The sequence below is a fragment of the Nothobranchius furzeri genome, chromosome 8 (assembly GCF_043380555.1).
Source record: "Nothobranchius furzeri strain GRZ-AD chromosome 8, NfurGRZ-RIMD1, whole genome shotgun sequence".
Taxonomy (NCBI): Eukaryota; Metazoa; Chordata; class Actinopteri; order Cyprinodontiformes; family Nothobranchiidae; genus Nothobranchius; species Nothobranchius furzeri.
Genome location: NC_091748.1, coordinates 71,561,001 through 71,580,045, shown reverse-complemented (window position 1 = coordinate 71,580,045; position 19,045 = coordinate 71,561,001). Strand labels below are relative to the sequence as shown.

Genomic DNA, 19,045 nt, shown 5'->3' with positions numbered 1-19,045 from the left:
CGCATGCGACCTGACTGCTCACACTGTACGTCTGGTAGCAACACGTCGGCCCTAAAAATGTGCTAAAAATAGCAGTTTTTACTCAACACGTCAGTCTTTTTTGTCTTGTTTTGCCTGTTGTCCTTGGGGAGTGCTGCAGGAGGACACACAGGGATTTATGGGGGTTGGATGAGGAAAACGAAATAAAGAGAGTAAATCTGTGTTTTGTGATCAATTTAATTTGACATGAACACGACAAACACGCTTTCTTGACAATCTTTGTGAGTAAAAAAACGTGTAGAAACAAAAACGAACAGCGTGTGTTATTAGGGAAATAGCGAGCGACCGGCGTTGATGCAGGATTGCGCATGCGCCGTGAGCGGTTCTGATACTTTTTGGATCGTAGCTGCTCGCAGCGCCGCTTCAACAGTGCGATACCCTCATGAGGGACGAGCGAAATATTAAAGACACCAGAAGTCCGTGCAACCTCACGACTGCTGATCGGCAGCTGGTCAGGTGGTGTTAATCGCCTCTCGTAACCCCCTGTACACTACACGACCGCTCGGCGCAAAACTCGCCCCGATGTCGTGGATTCTCGCACGACTGGAAAATCGGCTCAAAAAAGTGAAAAAGTCGCACAGTGTACGCCCGGCTTTAGTTGCTTTGGACAAAAGCGTCTGCTAAATACATAAACATAAACATCTAATCAACACAACCACTCCCTCACAATAGAGGCTAATGGCTCATCAGGGGTTAGAGAGGAGGGGCCTTCAGAGGGAGTTTCTGCTGGTTAAGCAACAATAGACAGCTATAATTTATGAGCGTGACCCTCCCATATTCCAGTCAGAATTGAAAATGCTAATTTAATAAGAGAAACGTTTTTAAGGAACCAAAACAAGTCCAGTTGCCTTCATCTGAACCCTTTTGGATTCCTCTTCTCCTAGACGACGCCTCAGTACAAAGCCCAGCCTTTCATGTTTACATATGACTCCAAAACATAAAGCACTTAAACCCCTGCACTCTTCACAGATTTTACCCAAAGCTGGGACATCTGTGAGTGTTGTAGAGAAATTGTGAATGATTAAACAAATGAAAACTGCATGCTCAATAAAACTGAACTTAAAACGATCGCAGGAGGCACTGGGCGCATGCAAGGAGGCGGGATTACCTGATAGTAGGCGTGGCTTGGGGCATAGAGGGAGGAGAAAGGTGGGGCTGGAACTTCATTCTGCCTCTCTCCCTCCACAAGAGGCCACGCCTCTTCATCAAATGGTACCTCAGGTGATTCTACCTACAACGTACACACAGACCTCAGCGGTGTGTCACAGAAACACGCTCTATGATGCAAAAGGTGGCCTATACTAAAGATTTTATAAACATTTCTGCAGAGGTGAAACTTCAATACAGCAGATTTATTTTTACAACAATATTTTAACTGTTTATTGCAAAACCTCACTGGTTTCCATCTTTATAATTGTTGTATAATTTTAGATGTTGATGTATTGCAAAAGTCACATGCACACGTCTGTCAGACAATCAAAGGAAAGAGTTGTTCCAAGTGACCAAATGAGTCAAATCCAAACCAAGAAACCCGATATGGGAGGTTAATTTTGAGCCATTTTAAGTCAAATAGGCTTTTTAAATTTCGTGCAAATGGATGAACTTTTAGTAGATGACAATTCTGGACAATGGGTCATGCATGAGAATGGATCGGAGCGTGGAGATGGTGAGAAGAGAGAAGGGAACATTTACATGGAGCGAACAAGATGGCTGGTCCATCTGTCATACAAAAGGAAGCCAGAACCAGCACCTGTGGTCACACACACAAATTTAAACAAACACACACCATCTGGGTAGGAGGAGAAGTTCTCAAAATACACCCCAAACCCCAGCAGCTAACATGCATTCTGACTGCATATAACAGATTGTATGCAGACAGAGAGCTGCTGGAACAGAGCAGCCTGCAGAGAACATTGGTGGTAATAATCTTGGTGTGGTGTTGGAAAAGTCAAGATATCCGCCAAAATAAAAGAAATTAAGATAAGTGTATTCAGATGAGGCCATGCATTTTTTAAGTTTTTGTGTAAAAAACATGTCCAATAAAAATAAAAATGTGATGTAACTGAAAGATGAGCGATATTCAGTCACAAGGTGGAGCTGCACGACAACTTTTCCTTTGAACTGATACAGTGAAATTCTTCAGCTTGATGGAAGATTTCCCAGCAGACAACTTTTAATCTCACTGCGATGAACAATTCCAGGTAGAAAAACAACACACGACAGCGTTTAATGACCCGGAATGGGCACGTCACAGACACACACACTCCTCAGCTCTGACTGCACGCAACGAGGCGACAGACAGAGCTGCAACATACCCAAACACACACACACACTCACACACACATGCTGCTGCTAACAGCTTGAAAGGACAAATTGTAATAACATAATGCATTACACCTGCCAAGTTACAAAAGGAAAAATAGTGATTAGGGAATAAAACCAAAGCCAGAACTGAGAAAGGAAGAAAGAAGACTGAAAACCATGGATTGTTGCATATCAAACATCCTGAACGGTTAGAAATGGATCCAATAAAATAAATAAAAAATCCCATTCTGCTAAAAAGGTAGGTCTAGGTATCCCAACAGAATGTTGACAACTTTTCTTAAGTCCCCAAACATCCATAAACAACAGTTCTGATTCAATGATAAAAGAGTGTAGCGTGTGTTTTCGAACACAGACAGAGGTTTAGTGTGTGTATGCCACAGAAACAGCCAGAATGTTACCTGAGCAGGTGCGATGTGAGTATGAGTGACGTATCCATGGACGTGCTGAATCTGGGACAGCTGTCGCTCTGCCACCTGAACCAGCTCTGCTCCTCGAAGGTCACCGCGGTGACCCAGAGATCCATCCCTGCCCAGTGACCGCTCCCTTTCTCTCTCCATGCTTCCGATACCTCCTCCGTCTCTTCTCCATGTCCCTCTGTCCCTCCCTAGTGTCCCTCCATCCCTCCCCAGAGTCCCTCCATCCCTCCCCAGAGTCCCTCCATCCCTCCCCAGAGTTCCTCCTTCGCTCAGCTCTCTGACTATTCCCATTGGGTGCTGAGGGCAGGTATGATGGTGAAGTCTTGGGGCGCCAGGTGAAGCCCCTTCTTCTTGATATCGATACTTCTGCATTCAGAAGGGTGGGGCAGTTAAGGCGAGGGAAGGGCGGTTTCCATGTTGGAACATTCAAAAGCAAAGGCAAGAGGTGACGGGGGAAAGGGGTGATTGGAAACAGAAATTCGGATGGGAGAGGAAGAAAAAAAGACAGTAAAAGAAGAACTGTTAGTTCAAAGGAAATGTTAGAATTAGTTCAGAAAGTTTATAACAGTTGAAAAAGAAGAGGGCGTCAACTGCAAGCGCCGCTAAAGCAGCTAACAGAGCGTGAGTGCATGAGCGCACATTCAAATTCAATTCAATTCAAAGATACTTTATTGATCCCAGAGGGAAATTAGAGTTTCAGTACACACAATTCAGAGATCAGACATACATGGGCAAGACACATGATAAGAATTGGTGACTGTGGTCATTCGCAACCCTGAGTCGCGCTACCTTAATGGCGATCAGAGGGTTACATGAGGATTGGTTCAGGTGGAGGGAAAAAAGGCAATTCTGAGTTACCCTCCACCAGGAGGGCAGCTTTGCTCTGCAAAAAACACCTCAAACATATATGCAACAGACTTCAGACAACACAACATAAGTGTCCACTAGGTGGGGTGGTGGGTTTGGGACTATCCACACTTCGGTTCCTGCAGCCACTACAAGCAGTGCATGCCACCTCAGTCTGAACAGGGAGAGGAGCATTGAGGGTCGAAGGGTTGCAGTGACCCTGGAACGATTCAGCGGCCTTCCCGCAGTCCCGCCCAGGCTGGGAAAGGAGACAGAGTTGAGTTGCCATAGCGACGGCACATTCCACATATCTTCTGAGGGGGGAGTTTTCGTTGGAGCCTTGCTCGTACAGAACTCTCCCAGAACTCAGAACCCACGAACTCCGAAGTCCCTCTTTCTCCTGGACCCCCCTTTTTTATTCCTTCAATTCCTCCTCCTTCTGGCCTCCTCTTCGTCTCCATGGCAACTCCCGCCTCAGGAAGCATTCTGCCGGCCTCTCTTTGCTTGGTGTCCTCCCGGCATTACCTCATTGCTTTCTTCTGGTTATCAGTCCACAGGGGGAGGTTTTTTCTCCCCCTCCTTTCTCTCCTCCGACCCAGAGATCTGCTTAAGTCAACCATAAACACTTTCCAGACTATGGGTCTCCCTGAAACTTTTATCGCATCCTGGACTAATCCCATAGAGGTCAGTAAAAGGCTAAAGCTACAACATATATTTACCAAGAACAGCAGATTAGTGAAGCACACCCATTATTTACGACATCAGGAGATCAGGAGTTAAATCACACAAACACATACACACGCACACACATTGGCCTTTCTTTGGCCTTTCAGCTTGGTTTCATTAACACACAGATTGAGATGTAATCCAGAACTGCTTTCTTTTAATACACAGTTATGGAATCGAAAATCTTTCTTCAACAGCGCCAGATTCCAATTAGAAATGATTTTGGGGCCAGACAGAGAAAATTTCCTCTATGTCTTACAGTTTGTTGGTCCTCAGCCTCTCAAAATCCCAATAATGGACATTAAACTATCCCAATCCGTACTGATTCGTCCACTCTCTCCTTGATGGCATCCATCTTTTGTGCCAAAGAATGAATCTCCGCCAAAGTAACATGCACGTGTAACGAGATGTCTGATAGTACGCTTTGTGTAAGAACCTGGGGCAGGCAGGTGTACGCCCAGCATGGAGGTAATTATTTCTACGCTTGCATTGCACGAGCGCACTAACACACAGGCAGAACTGGAAGCAGAAGTTTTCAGGTAAAACGAGAATAAAAGCTGAAAGAGGACAGAGAGACTGCCTCGGGGAAAAACTGTTTTCTTCATCATCACTCGGTATCCTCCTCGCCACGCCTTTCTCACTCCTGCATCAAACATCCCTCAAGAACAAAGCTTCCACTTTTTCCTCTCCCTTGTCCCACTCTATTATCATTAACATTTTTACCTGCTTCAGTGGTCAAGATCCAGAAGAGATATTGGGAGAGCTGAAACAGGAGGTGCAGGATTTATTGTGACGGTGGCATTTGGAGAGATGAGTAGCAGAAAGAAGGACCTTAATGTAAGTGAACACTGAGCGCTTCAGTCTGGTGGATCCCAGGAGCATTCCCATTTCTTGGAATGCCTTTAATTTCTTCTTAAAGGTGGAGAAAAGTAAAGCAGAAACCAAAGATTTGAGTAACCAAAACAAATGGGGGTGCTTAACCCTTTAACTCCCTCACCAAGAAATAAGCAGAGAAAACTCTCCACTTTTGCTTTTTTGATGTGGAGCAATAAGGGCTTTAGCTTAATGTGAATTCATAATATTCATAATATAATAATTGTAATAATGTTAAGGCAATGTAATAATGTATTGCCTTTTCCTCAAACTCCATATTTTTTTGAATGATCTTGTTCTACTATTTTTTTTCTTAAGTTCATTTAATGCTTGAATGTGATGTAGGGATTTTAGAAATGCTCTACCAAGTTGAGCAGGCAGGCAAAGGATTAAGGTTTAAGACAAATGAAATGTGTCTCAGATTCAGATAACAAAAAGTAAGTTCAGCTAAGACAGCAGGTCCAATCAAGGCTGAGATAAATTATATTTAAAATGACGGTCGTGAAATCACAGAGTTTGATCTTCTCCTGGGGGCACAGCGATGTGAGAACGTACAGGAAAATGTGTGAAAGACTCTTTTATAAGGCTCACTCTCCCTCTCTCCCTCACACACACACACACACACACACACACACACACACACACACACACACACACACACACACATGGTGACTGTCAATTCCGAAGGGGGGGTGGGAGGGGGCAATTTGCTAATTACATTTATTGTTGTTGTTTGTCTCAACCTTTTATTGGTTGAGTGACATTTGATCAATTGTGAATAATTTAAAGACCAAGTTCACTTGTTTTTCAACACATTAGCAGTAGGCTCTAATGCCTGTGAGCCGATCTCTGCGAGAAAAAAGCTCTGGAGCCAGGAAAGGAGACTTCATCTCCTGTTGTCTGAAGCTACTTTCTCCTCCGGCTGAATTCTCCGTGATGAAACAGACGCACCCGAGCTACGTCACACTGTCACTTAACATTCCCGCTTCTTCGTGACGGGGAAGGCTGTTGTTGGTTTAGCATCCAGGAAACAGCAGAGAATGTCTCAACTAGTAGAAGCTAACCGTTAGCATTAGCAACTCTACAGCACAGAGAACTTCTCCAGGTTTATTTGTGGAGATAAAACATCAACGTTGCAGAGAAAACTGAGACATGTTGCTGTTAGCCAATCAGAAGTGAGACGTCCAAATATCAGAAAAGCAGACTCCGTCTCCCGTCGCCTGAAGCTACTTCCTCATCTGGCTGAATTCTGCTGAAACAGGCGCATCAGAGCTTTTTGTCCCCAGACTACAACTTACAAGGCATTTATTCCTACTAGAGACCACTGAGAGAAGGACCTCTTTAAATGGGACAACCTGCACAATCGCATGCCAACTACTTTTTTGCCATAATCTCCTGCTTGGAGTCAGACTATTTGTAACACAGAATTCTCAATCTCCTTTTCATAAATGGATCAAACATTGATTTTAGGTTACACATTTGAAAAATGTTGTAACGCTACTCCAGTTCAACAGCTCCCTTCTGAGGCTGGATCAGTAATTAAAGGTAGGTCTTCCAATAGAAACTGTGCTGCTTTGTGTACAGTTTATTGATAAATGTGATAAAATCTCGATTCAAGACACTGCATCATCTCACAGCCCCGTCCTCAAGATAAAAAGCACCATCTACTGACCAAAGTCAGTGTCAGTGAGTCGATGCCATCTGCTGGGTTCCTTGTCTAGGAACCCTTCAGCATAATGAACTGAACCTTTTTGGAACATTGACCTCGTGAAGTGCTTTGAGACGACTCTTGTCCTGATTTGGTGCTATGTAAATAAACTGAACTGAGTTGAACTCAAAGCACTAAATCTGGCCACGCAGCTGAACGTCATCTTGATGAGTAAAAACACGCAACATTTGTTCTAGAAGTAATATTTTGCAGCAGGGCATGAACAGGAGAACACTAAACACCACAAACGCAAATTCCAGGAGAATTCAAACTGACATAAAAGCTCCCCCCGCCTCAGCCGCCACACACTTTCACTTCATTCAAGCCAGGACTGGCGGGGAAGGGCGGCCCAACAGAATCAGCTTATTTTACCCTTCTCGTGACCTTCAGCACGACTTATTTCCTCCCCGCCTCTCGCTGCGATCTTTAGCTTCACTGTCATCTTGCTAATTACTCAGAAGGGCTTCAAAACAATCCGGAGTGAAGGGGGTGAACAGCGGGGCACTAGGACCATGAAGGAAAGTTGGCTCAAACTGTTGTCACAACACTGCTGCTGCCCTCTGCACTCACCCACATTTGCACTTATCCACACACACTAAAGCACAATCACATTAACGGAACTTCTGTTGGACAGAAAATCACATCTGAATGAGGAAATACATGAATGAACCAAAAGTACCTCCGTGCGTGTGTGTGCGTGTGTGTGCGGGTGTGTTTGTGCAGCTCGACTATCAAGGCACAGGTCTTCTTAATCAGGACTGTGCCTGCAGAACGCCCAACAATCTTAAACACACACACACACACACACACACACACACACACACACACACACACACACACACACACACACACACACACACACACACAAATGCAAGCATAAATGCAGAAATGCGTGTGGATTGTGCACACTGTGGCTGTCATGTGTTAGTGTGTCAGCCAGTCCTGTATAACCAGAGAAACGTGACTAGATTGGGAGCAGATTCAGCATCCTTGCACATGTGTATGCGTTAGTGTGTGTGTGTGTGTGTGTGTGTGTGTGTGTGTGTGTGTATGTGTGTGTCAGGGTAAAGCCAGGCATTAGTCACGCTCGGTGAGATATGAAAGAGCAGGGGATCCTCTGCCGTAAGGAACTTCTCGCACGCAGACACGTGCCTACGTCCTTCTTTCTTTCTCTGCATTGTTCCGTTCTCTCCATCTTTCACATCGGTGTCTGGATTGTTTTACAGAGCTGCCAAGCAGAGCCGGTTATGGGTAGAGAACAGCGAATGGCTACGTTTACTAACAGCAACGGCAAGTGTCAATGATTTCATAAAAATTGGTCTTTTTTTTAACAACTCCCCCTCAAAATTTTTATGTTTCATTAGAAGAGATGACATCATCGTATTTTAAATTCTGCATCTGGGAATTTAAATTAATCACAAATCATTTTAACCCAAATTGATTAAGATTGGAAGAAGTAGAGTTCTCAAAATTGGTTAAAGTAAAAGAAAATGTGCTAAATGTTTCAATTTAAGTGATTTACCTTAAGAAATAAATCATAAAGCGAAGGAATCTGATTCTTATTAGGGTATTTTTTTCTCTCTTGACTTCAGCGAGGTTTCAGTCGGCAGCTATCTTCAGGACAAACACGCAGACCTTTACAGAAATAGAAGAACAGGCTCATCTATTTTGAATGTGTTCAAATGTCTGACCCAGTTAAGGTGGGTTTGATGTATCTTCTGAGGCACTTAAACAGAATCACAAATGGACACATTGCTAGCGAGGTAAAAACGAGTGTTTCACCCTCGTGTATTTAAAAGCCCCTTCTACTGCCATGCTTTAAAGTCACGCTTTTTAACGTCTCTGCTCATGAAGCTTGTATTTATATAATATTTGGACCAAAACATGTCTCACAACGGGAAAACCCTTCATACTGATCCATCTTGATCTTACTGAAACTCAGTCAGAAACTTTTATTAGCCATGGAATAACACTTTTAAAATAAAGGTAATATAAACAGATGGTCTCGCTATTTAAACTTTGGTTGGCCACATGACTAATACAAGATTCACTGATTCCAAAGCACTTTCGCTTTTACTGACACATCAAACAGCATATTGATCGTGACGGATTTGACACGTCTTCCACTGAGGAAGCAGAGTCTGGAGACTTTGGGTTGGCCTCTCAAATCTCTGGTGTTGAGGTCACTGAGGTGGGTAAAAAGCTCCTCTGTGGTCAGGCTCCAGGGGTGGATGAGATCCGCCCGGAGTTCCTTAAGGCTCTGGATGTTGTGGGGCTGTGTTGGCTGAGGCGGCTCTGCAATATCGCGTGGACACGGGGGGTAGTCCCACTGGACTGGCAGACTGGGGTGGTGGTCCCCATATTTAAAAAGGGGGACCACAGGGTGTGTTCCAACTACAGGGGGATCACACTCCTGAGCCTCCCTGGTAAGGTCTATTCAGGGGTTCTGGAGAGGAGGGTCCGTCGGATTGTTGAACCTCAGATTTAGGAGGAGCAATGTTGTTTTCTTCCTGGCCGTGGAACTCTGGACTAGCTCTATACCCTTAGGGGGATCCTGGAAGGTGCGTGGGAATTTGCCCAACCAGTCTACATGTGTTTTGTGGATTTGGAGAAGGAGTTTGACCTCGTCCCTCGGGGGGCCTGTGGGGGGTACTCCGGAAGTATGGGGTACCAGGCCCTCTGATACGGGCAGTTAGGTCCCTGTATGACCGGTGTCAGAGCTTGGTCTGCATTGCCGGCAGTAAGTCAGGCTCGTTCCCAGTGACAGTTGGACTCCGCCAAGGCTGCCCTGTGTCACCGGTTCTGTTCATAACCTTTATGGACAGGATTTCTAGGTGCAGCCAAGGTGTTGAGGGCATCCGTTTTGGTGGCCTGAGGATCAGGTCTCTGCTTTTTGCAGATGATGTGGTCCTGTTGACTTCATCAGAACGTGATCTTCAGCTTTCGCTAGAGTGGTTTGCAGCCGACTGTGAAGCAGCCGGGATGAGAATCAGCTCCTCTAAATCTGAGACCATGGTCTTTATTCGGAAAAGGGTAGAATGCCTTCTCTGGGTCAGGGATGAGGTGCTGCCCCAAGTGGAGGAGTTTAAGTATCTCGAGGTCTTGTTCACGAGTGAGGGAAAACTGGAGTGTGAGATCGATAGGCGGATTGATGCTGCATCTGCAGTGATGCGGGCGTTGTACCGGTCTGTCGTGGTGAAGAAAGAGCTGAGTCAGAAGGCGATGCTCTTGATTTACCGGTCGATCTACATTCCTACCCTCACCTATGGTCATGAGCTTTGGGTAGTGACCGAAAGAACGAGATCACGGAGACAAGCGGCTGAAATGAGTTTTCTCAGAAGAGTGGCTGGGCTTCACTTCTCCGCTTCCGGTTGGTAACAAGATGGCGCCTGTGCTTGGCTTAGCCGCAGTCACTGGTCACTTTTTCAAAATTTTCTCCACTAACCTCCTCTTTTCCACCTTGCTCTTGTCTACAATCCTCTTCAGTATTGTCCCTGCTACCATCTCCTATGATCGCCAGACTCTTTTATCCTTCTGTTCGTTCACGATCGCCCAAGATGCACCGAGGACGTACAGTCCTGTTTGTTTACCTGAGTGGCGCACTGGCCCGGAGCCAAACGACGGTCCCGAGCTGCACACCTCCAGCTACGTTTGTCCAGTCCCGGGAAAACGTCAGAGGAAAAGAGGTAAAAGAGCAGGAATCAAGGTGAGAATAAGACTTCTCTTAAAGTGTGGTTTATCTAGTAAACATCGGCGCGATCTTTTAGTTTCTTGTCCTTTGTTTGGTGACCTGAGCACCACTTCTGCATTCCCGCCAGGCCGCGTTGTGGCGCGGTTCATCCGTCCAAGTTTTTTAAGGTCGGTTTATCCTCATTCCTCAGTGGTTTCTCCTCCTGTTCCCTCCATAAGTGGTTTTTATAAACATCGTGGATCTAACCCCGCTAATTTACGTCCACTAACTCCAGCTGTTTCTGTAGTTTCTGATTCCTCCACCTCACTCAGCATGGCTCCTGTTAAATACCCGCTCTGTTAACAATAAGTCCTTCCTGCTCAATGATCTAATTCTCTCTAAAAACCTGGATTTTCTGTTTCTGACTGAAGTTTGGCAGCAAACATCTGATTATCCTGCTCTGATTGACTTCTGCCCGAGTGGTTATTCTTTTCTTAGCCACCCCCGGGGTTCTGGTCGTGGTGGAGGCCTAGCTGTTGTTTTCAGAGACCATCTTCCATGTAGCTTTACAACCTCTAATCACTTTGCTTCCTTTGAACTGCAGCTGATTAAAGTTGGGTGTAAGGACCCATTCTACTGTGCTGTGGTTTATCGTCCACCTGGTCCAAACAGCTCTTTCCTTCAGGAGTTTAGTGACTTTCAATCCTCCACTGTGAAGCTGTCCAGACTGGTGATTGTTGGTGACTTCAACATCCACGTTGATGATCCCTCTGATCACTTTGCCAGGAATTTCTCCAGCCTTATGGACTCCTTCAGCTTTACCCAGCATGTTTCTGGCTCCACACACACCAGGGGGCACACTCTAGACCTTGTTTTTACCCTGAGTCTAAATGCTGACAGTGTTTGTCCTGATGACGTTTATATTTCAGATCACCATTGCATTTTCTTTAACTTGTCAGTTTCTTTGTCCCTACCTCCTGCTCTCCATAAGGTTAGTTCTCGTTTTCTTAATGAGAGCACAGCTAGCAATTTTTCTGCTGCTTTTGATCCACCCTGTTCTTCTGATAACGACCCAGATTCCTTAACTTCTCAGTTTAACGTGCACTGCCTCTCCATTCTGGACAACATCTGTCCTGTCAGAACCAGATCAGTTGCTGCCCTACTCCCTGGTTTAATGACAGTCTTCGCAGCCTGAAGCGCCAATGCAGAAAAATTGAGCGTTTGTGGAAGGAAACCCATCTCCACGTCCAACTGCTGCACCTAAAGGATCTTCTGACATCCTCTAACTCTGCAGTCAGAGATGCTAGGGTTTCCTATTTCTCCAAACTGGTGTCCCAGAGCAAAGGGAACCCCAAGGTGCTGTTTAACACCATCAGCAGCATCGTCTCTCCTGCCTCTCCTACAGCCTCCATCCAATCTGTTGCAGACTGTGAGAACTTTCTGACTTTCTTTGTGGACAAAGTCAATAAGGTTAGATCTAGCATCTCTCCCTCAGCCTTATCGCTGCCTCTCCCGACTCCAACGAGGCCCATCATCCTAGATAGCTTTATTTCTGTTTCTTTGCCTGAGTTAACCAAACTAGTTAACTCTATGAAAACCTCCACATGCCCCCTCGACATCTTACCCTTATCTATGTTTAAAAGTGCTTTTCAGTCCACCGGTCCCAGCTTGCTCTCTATAATTAATGCTTCTCTGGTTTCTGGTCAGGTCCCAGCTTACTTTAAGAACGCTGTAATCCACCCACTTCTTAAAATACCGAGTCTCGACCCCTCTCTCCATAGCAGCTTCAGACCGATCTCTAAACTTCCGTTCATCTCCAAGATCTTGGAAAAGGTTTTGGCTAAACAACTCACAGCTGTTCTTGATGAACATAACATCTATGATAGCTTCCAGTCAGGTTTTCGTAGAGCTCATTCTACTGAAACAGCTCTTCTTAGGGTCCCTAATGACCTTCTGACTCACAGTGATGCAGGGGACTGTTCTGTTCTGGTCCTGCTGGACCTGACTGCAGCCTTTGATGCTGTTGACCATCACCTGATACTGGAGAGGCTGAGAGACTGGGTAGGCCTATCAGGAACTGCTCTGGAGTGGTTCTCCTCTTATCTCTCTGAGCGCTCCTTTTCTGTGGCCGTCTCCAAGTTTAGGTCCTCCACCACCTCTCTTACCCATGGTGTCCCACAAGGTTCTGTGCTGGGCCTCTGCTCTTCCTCCTCTATCTGCTTCCTCTTCAGCACCTCCTGATCTCCTTCAAAGGAATCTCTTACCATCTTTATGCAGATGACATCCAACTGTACATCTCCTTCAAGCCCCATGAGATGTCTAAGCTGCAGCTTTTACACACCTGCTTAGACTCTATCAAAACCTGGATGGCTGGGAGCTTTCTACGGCTGAATGAAGATAAGACTGAGATCCTCATCTGTGCCCCAGACAAACTGGTTCCCAAAGTCAGAGACTCTCTTGGTCAGGTTGCTTCTCACACCAAACCTTCCGTCAGGAATCTTGGCGTGACCTTTGACCCAGCTCTCACCCTGGATTCTCATGTCAGTTCTCTTGTTCGCTCTTCCTTCTTCCATCTCAGGAACATTGCTAAGCTGAGTCCCATTCTGTCCCGCTCTGAACTTGAGACAGTTATCCACACCTTCATCTCCTCACACTTAGACTACTGTAACTCTCTTTTCACGTGTCTGAGCAGAACCTCCCTGAACCGTCTACAGGTGGTTCAGAATGCCTGTGCTCGGCTTCTGACCAAGTTCTCCAAACACACCCACGTCACCCCGCTTCTCCTCCAGCTTCACTGGCTGCCAGTCAACTTCAGGGTTCATTTCAAGATCCTGGTTCTGGTCTATAGGGCCTTACATGGACAAGCACCATCTTACATTGGTGATCTTCTTAGTCCCTACAACCCCAGCAGGTCCCTGAGGTCCAGTGATCAAAGCCTACTGGTTGTGTAGCACCAGGCTAAAGACCAAAGGTGACAGATCATTTGCTGCTGTGGCCCCCAGACTCTGGACCTCTCTCCCCCTGAGCCTGAGATCAGTGGACTCCTTTAAAAAGAATCTGAAGACTCACTTGTTCAAGCTGGCTTTTGTATGACCTTCTTCACCACTCTGTCTTTATTCTGCTCTCCCCACCTATTCCACCTTCCTCAGGATCCACTCATTTCCCTCTTTCCTATTCACTCTCTCTCTCTTTCTTAACATTTTTTAAATCACAATTGCCTATTTTTGCTCATTTTAAATATATTTTTAAACATTTTCTAAATGCTTTTTTATATTTTTACTTTTTTTTTTGTTTTTGTGAAGCGCCTCGTGATTTTTATCTTGAGAGGCGCTATAGAAATGATATTTTCTTCTTCTTCTTCTTCCCTTAGAGAAAGGGTGAGAAGCTCGGTCATCCGGGAGGGGCTTGAAGTAGACCCGCAGCTCCTCCACATCGAGAGGAGCCAGTTGAGGTGGCTTGGGCATCTGGTCAGGATGCCTCCTGGACGCCTCCCTGGTGAGGTTTTCCGGGCACATCCAACCGGGAGGAGACCTAAAGGTAGACCCAGGACACGGTGGAGGAACTATGCCTCTCATCTGGCCAGGGAACGCCTTGGGATTCCCTCGGAGGAGCTGGCCCAAGTGGCTGGGGAGAGGGAAATCTGAGCCTCTCGCCTTAGGCTACTGCCCCCGCAACTCGACTCCGGACAAGCGGATGAAAATGGATGGATGGTGATGTTATCGGCACATGACTCTTGTCACTATCCCATGCACATAAGCCAGCATGCACCAAGTCATCCTCTGAAAATAGCTTAGATATTCCTGAAAAGTTTTTTTTAATTGTCCTGATGTCATCAGAAAGAAACTTATTAAGAGCTTCTAATCAAAGTTGGAAAAAATTACACAAAGACTTTCTTCATCTCTTTTCCTTGAAGTAAAAATGAGCTTACATGCTATCATAAAAGGACTAATTTACATTAGGGTAGCCTCGGATTTTATTAAAGGTTTGGAACTCTGAAAAACCATTTGTTATTATTAATTCTGACTATAATTGAGTGTTTCATGCAGGCTGAACATGAAAATAGTCTCCTACACCTATCTCCTGCATTAGCTTCTGATAGAAAATAGACGGTGAAACTCTAGGATTAGAAAATCCTGAAAGATCTACGTCACACTGTTATTTAACATTCATGGAGTCACCCATCTTGGCTCTCAACGGGAAAGGTGGTTGTAAGTTTAGTGTCCAGGAAACATCTCGATTAGTAGAAGCTAACCGTTAGCATTAGCAACTCCACCACACAGCAGAACTCTTTCAGTCTTGTGCTATTTAAATCGTCAAGGTTGCAGAGCACATGGAGTCAGTAGTAGAGTTGTGCTGCTGTTAGCCAATCAGTGGAGAGATGTCTAAATATCACAAAATAAGACTCCAAACCCTGCCGTGATCTGCCACTTTCTGCTCCAGCAGACTTCTACGTCCTCAAATGTTTGTTTATTTATTTGGCAGATGCTTTGATATAAAGGGACGTACTATTGTTGACCTATGGGGCATGCTGTGATCTGTGGGGGACACCTGAGTGTCCGGAGGAAACCCACGTATGCATGAGGAGAACAAGCAACTCCACGCAGAAAGACTGCAGCCGAGTTTCGCACCTGCAACCTTCTTGCTGCGAGGCAACAGTGCTAACAATTGTGCCACCACACCCCAACTCTAGAAACTTCTAAATCAAAATTGAAAACCTTCATGTTTTCATCAGCGTTTCAATAACTGTTCTTATGCTGCACATTCTGCTGTGTTTGCTCATCCTCAATCAATCAATCAATCAATCAATCAATCAATCAATCAATCAATCAATCAATCAATCAATCAAAGCTTTATTTATAAAGCGCCTTCCGCAACCCTGTCAGGAAGCCCAAAGCGCTGAACATGGTACAGTTGTAGGTAAATATATTGAATAAATCAACAATAAAAGTAGCCTGGCAAGCCAGACTAAATAAATGTATTATTTAGTCTGGCCACGCTTCATTGATGGCTCTCGGTTGTGGGGCGGGTTCTACCGTTGTCTTTCAAATGATCTCCGCATTCCACTGGACAAAGAATGTGACTTACTCTTGTTTCACTCGGTTGCATCATCCCACCCACCAGGCATATAGAGTGCCCTGATTGGCCCACAAAGTGGATAAAGCTCTGTGATTTGTTCACTAAGCAGATAGAGCACTATGATTGGCCCACCATTATGGACCAATCACAGCTCTTTATGTGTTTGAAACCCCTCTAGAGAGCTGTGATTGGCTAGCCAGAGTCCTGGTAGGAGCTGCGGAGGTTCCAATGGAGCATGCCTAGACCATTCTTTGCAAAGCAAGAATTTGGTCTAGTTCACTAGGCTACAATAAAAGCAATTCAAATTACAAAATACAAATTACAATCCTTTAACCTTTATTTCTTCTTTTTAAATTGTATTTCCTGTCATGTTGATTTTAATGTCCTAGCTTCTTGAAATGCCTTTGTTTATTAAATGTGTTATAAAAATAAAGCTGCCTTGCCTCAGATGGATGCACCAGAGCTTTTTTTCCCCAGAGACCAACTGTCAGGGCATTCATTCCAAGTAGAGACCACTACAAACATATTAAAAATATGAGTAAAGTTGACCATTAAATGTTTATTTATTCCTAACGTTGGTCAAAATGACGCACAACAAAAGTCTAGCACCACCTCTGCTTACCATGATATTGTTTCAGCTAAAAATATATAAACATAAGTTTTGGTTCATATCCACTAATTGAGACTATTTGTTCGTTAAAAGTAGCTAAACAACATTCATAGACCTAATCGCAGTAAAGTTAGTAAATACAAGCTGGGAAATGCTCTTTTTCACCCTATGTTAAGACTTCATGCAACCATTGTGAAAACCTTCTGAGGCTGCAGCTTCCTGCGTCCCTTCCCAACACTGAAGCTTCTCAGCTTTCCCACTTTTAAACCAATAAAGCTGTACAAAACAATTACAGATACAAAGCAGCTAAATGCCTCAATAAACTCTAGCGTAGCACACCGCTTCATATCAAGTTACACTCCCTTCATGTCCTCTGCAGCTCTTCTAGAGGATGAAAGCACTGGTCTTTCTATTGCTTAGACTCTTGCTCTCTTTGGTTCCAGCGTAGCAGTTGTCTCTTGGCCAGCCTTTATCTAACAGGCTGTCAGGATGAGATGATTTAATAGGACAGAAGTGGAGTCCATACATATTAAAGCCTTTGCACTGCACTGGACAACAGCAAAGCCAAGAACGAATGCATTCATGTCCACTCCTGCAGTTTATATTGTTTGATACTAAACTGTCTCTCCTCTCAGCCACAAGCTTTCTACATTCTAGCATGAAGATGAAAGATATTGTTATTTTTTTGTCACCCCACTGTGAAGAATGGGTCTAGTTTGTGCACAAGTTTACGGACCCATTTACGTTGCTTTCTGGGTTAGCAGGCTTCTCAAAGATGCACAACCTCCTTCCCGCTCATAAGGAGCACCTCCTGAGGCTCTTGGCTGGAATTTTAATATTTAATTTGTTAATTTTTTCACTCAGCTGTTTCAGAATACTCTACAGGAGGATGACTGCCAATTTTAGACTAAGTTAATTCCTTTAGCATCAGCTAACGTTATGTAATAAGCCAGTCAGCGTACTCAAATGAATAAAAGTTTAGGGAGATGGGGAAAAATCTGACTTTTTAAAGACATAAAAACATGTTTAGATTGCAGCAAAAACATTAAAATGTAAATATATAATAACTTAATGATAAAAGTATTTGAAAGATTCAAAAACGAGGACGTGCTGTTTTTAAATAATGTTGCTTCTTAGAAAAAAACACTCACTATCTGAAAAATGTACCCAATAGGGAGTTTTTTACATGTATTCCTCAATATCCAACAAAGAGCATAGAAAAAGAATATCAGCAAGAAGTTAACAAGTCAACTCTCCATCTTACATCTATTATATACCCAATAACATGATTAGGTTGTGGGTTCAAATCTGGACAATCAAACGTCAAGGTCCTATCATGCAAAATTAACTTTTTGTAGCCTTTTGTTTTATTGTTGTTTCCTCATGAAAATAACCCTAAAGCAGTTTTGGCTTCATGCATGCATTTTCCTGTCTAAGCTTCAAATCCTAGTCTGACCAAGAGGCTGCAGAAAGCTGGATGGGGTTGTTGATGCATCATCACCCATTCATCCCCATCTAGGTAGTCTCTAGTCCAGATCCCTCCTCCCCTGGACTGTAATTACTAACACCCTGTCTCTCCGTGTAGCTAGCAGTGAGTGTAAACTCCGCAGTTGTAAAAAACTGGGGTCTCATTTATCAAACATTGCGTAGAATCCTTACTAAAACCGTACTTAAGCTCAGCAAAAAAATGTACTTACGCCAAGCAGGTTTGTGATTTATCAAACATGGAGTCCACGTAACTGCACGCAATCTCCGCTTCATAAATCGGAGACCAACGAGTTGCATTTCAGCTGCATTTTAGTCACATCCCGCCCTCACCACGCCCACTTACTGCCATAAATAGTCAATGCAAAGTGCCTTGTGGATCTTATGCATATACTTAAGCCGGTTGTTGCAGCGCTCCGCCACTGACATGGCGACCGTAGATCAAGGCAGATCAAGGAAGCGCAATTTCACAGAAACAGAAATTGAGGTACCTGTGGGTGAGGTGGAGAAATGAAAGGAAGTGCTTTTGCAAAACAAATAAGAGAAAATCCACGGAGTGGCACAGCGTTGCTGAAGCCGTCAATGCTGAGTTCTTCAGAGATCTGTGGCGGATATAAAAAAATGGTCCAATCGGCATTAGATCCCCAGACTCCCGGGTGAAAATCAGCACACTAACCAGTCAGCCAAATGGAGATCTCCCCTGTTCAACTAAATCAAAACATGCCCTGTAGGTTATAGATTGTAAGTCGCTTTGGATAAAAGCGTCTGCCAAATAAATAAATAAACATAAGCATAAACAACTAGCCAGGGCGCATGATTAATCGGGTCACAGTGACAGGACACACACTGTCATAGACGCATGACATTCTGTCTCAATCTGTCCCCCTGCTGATATTCTGCATTCCGTATTCTGCACTTCAGGCTGAGTGTGTGTGTGTGAGTGTGCGCGCATGTATGTGTATGCGCGCGTGTGTGTGCGTGTGGGGAGTCTTGTTCTGTGTGAAAACAAAGAAGTACAAGTGATAAAGCTGCAGGATTTCATCATTTTATCCTTCTCAGCAGCAGCACTGCAGGTGCTCTCCATGTCCAAAATGTGCGTAAGCCAGGTACTTAGTCAACTTAAAGTTGCGCACATTTGTACGCTAAGTTTTCTTTCATAAATCCCAAAGTTTGCATGGAAAGTTGCTTACGCAGTTTTCTGACCCCTTTCTGTGTGTAAGCAAGCTTGATAAATGAGGCCCCTGATCTTTTCCTTTTCTAGTCTGCACTAT

General features: G+C 44.5%; 2 protein-coding genes across 9 annotated transcripts in view; one reads left to right on the top strand and one right to left on the bottom strand.

Moving 5' to 3' along the window:
* LOC107392960 (discs large homolog 1-like protein) overlaps window positions 1-19,045 on the bottom strand; it is a 178,785-nt gene that overhangs the window by 130,100 nt on the left and 29,640 nt on the right. For 3 of the 8 annotated variants that reach the window (XM_054752087.2, XM_054752084.2, XM_054752083.2), the window contains 2 exons: window positions 2,763-3,146; window positions 1,148-1,270 (listed from right to left, as the gene is read on the bottom strand). The exons of 3 other annotated variants lie outside the window; for them this stretch is intronic. In XM_054752087.2, coding sequence (XP_054608062.2) covers window positions 1,148-1,270; window positions 2,763-3,146 — 507 coding nt within the window. Of the gene's footprint in view, window positions 1-1,147; window positions 1,271-1,731; window positions 1,774-2,762; window positions 3,147-19,045 lie in introns of those variants that run through there. 2 more of the 8 variants (XM_054752085.2, XM_015971058.3) reach the window with 2 other exon arrangements.
* LOC139071491 (uncharacterized) lies at window positions 6,057-14,361 on the top strand. The gene is made up of 5 exons (XM_070553990.1): window positions 6,057-6,193; window positions 6,844-6,911; window positions 7,862-7,939; window positions 10,420-10,639; window positions 13,974-14,361. The coding sequence occupies exons 1-5, from the start codon at window positions 6,057-6,059 to the stop codon at window positions 14,245-14,247; spliced, it is 777 nt and encodes a 258-aa protein (XP_070410091.1). The 3' UTR covers window positions 14,248-14,361.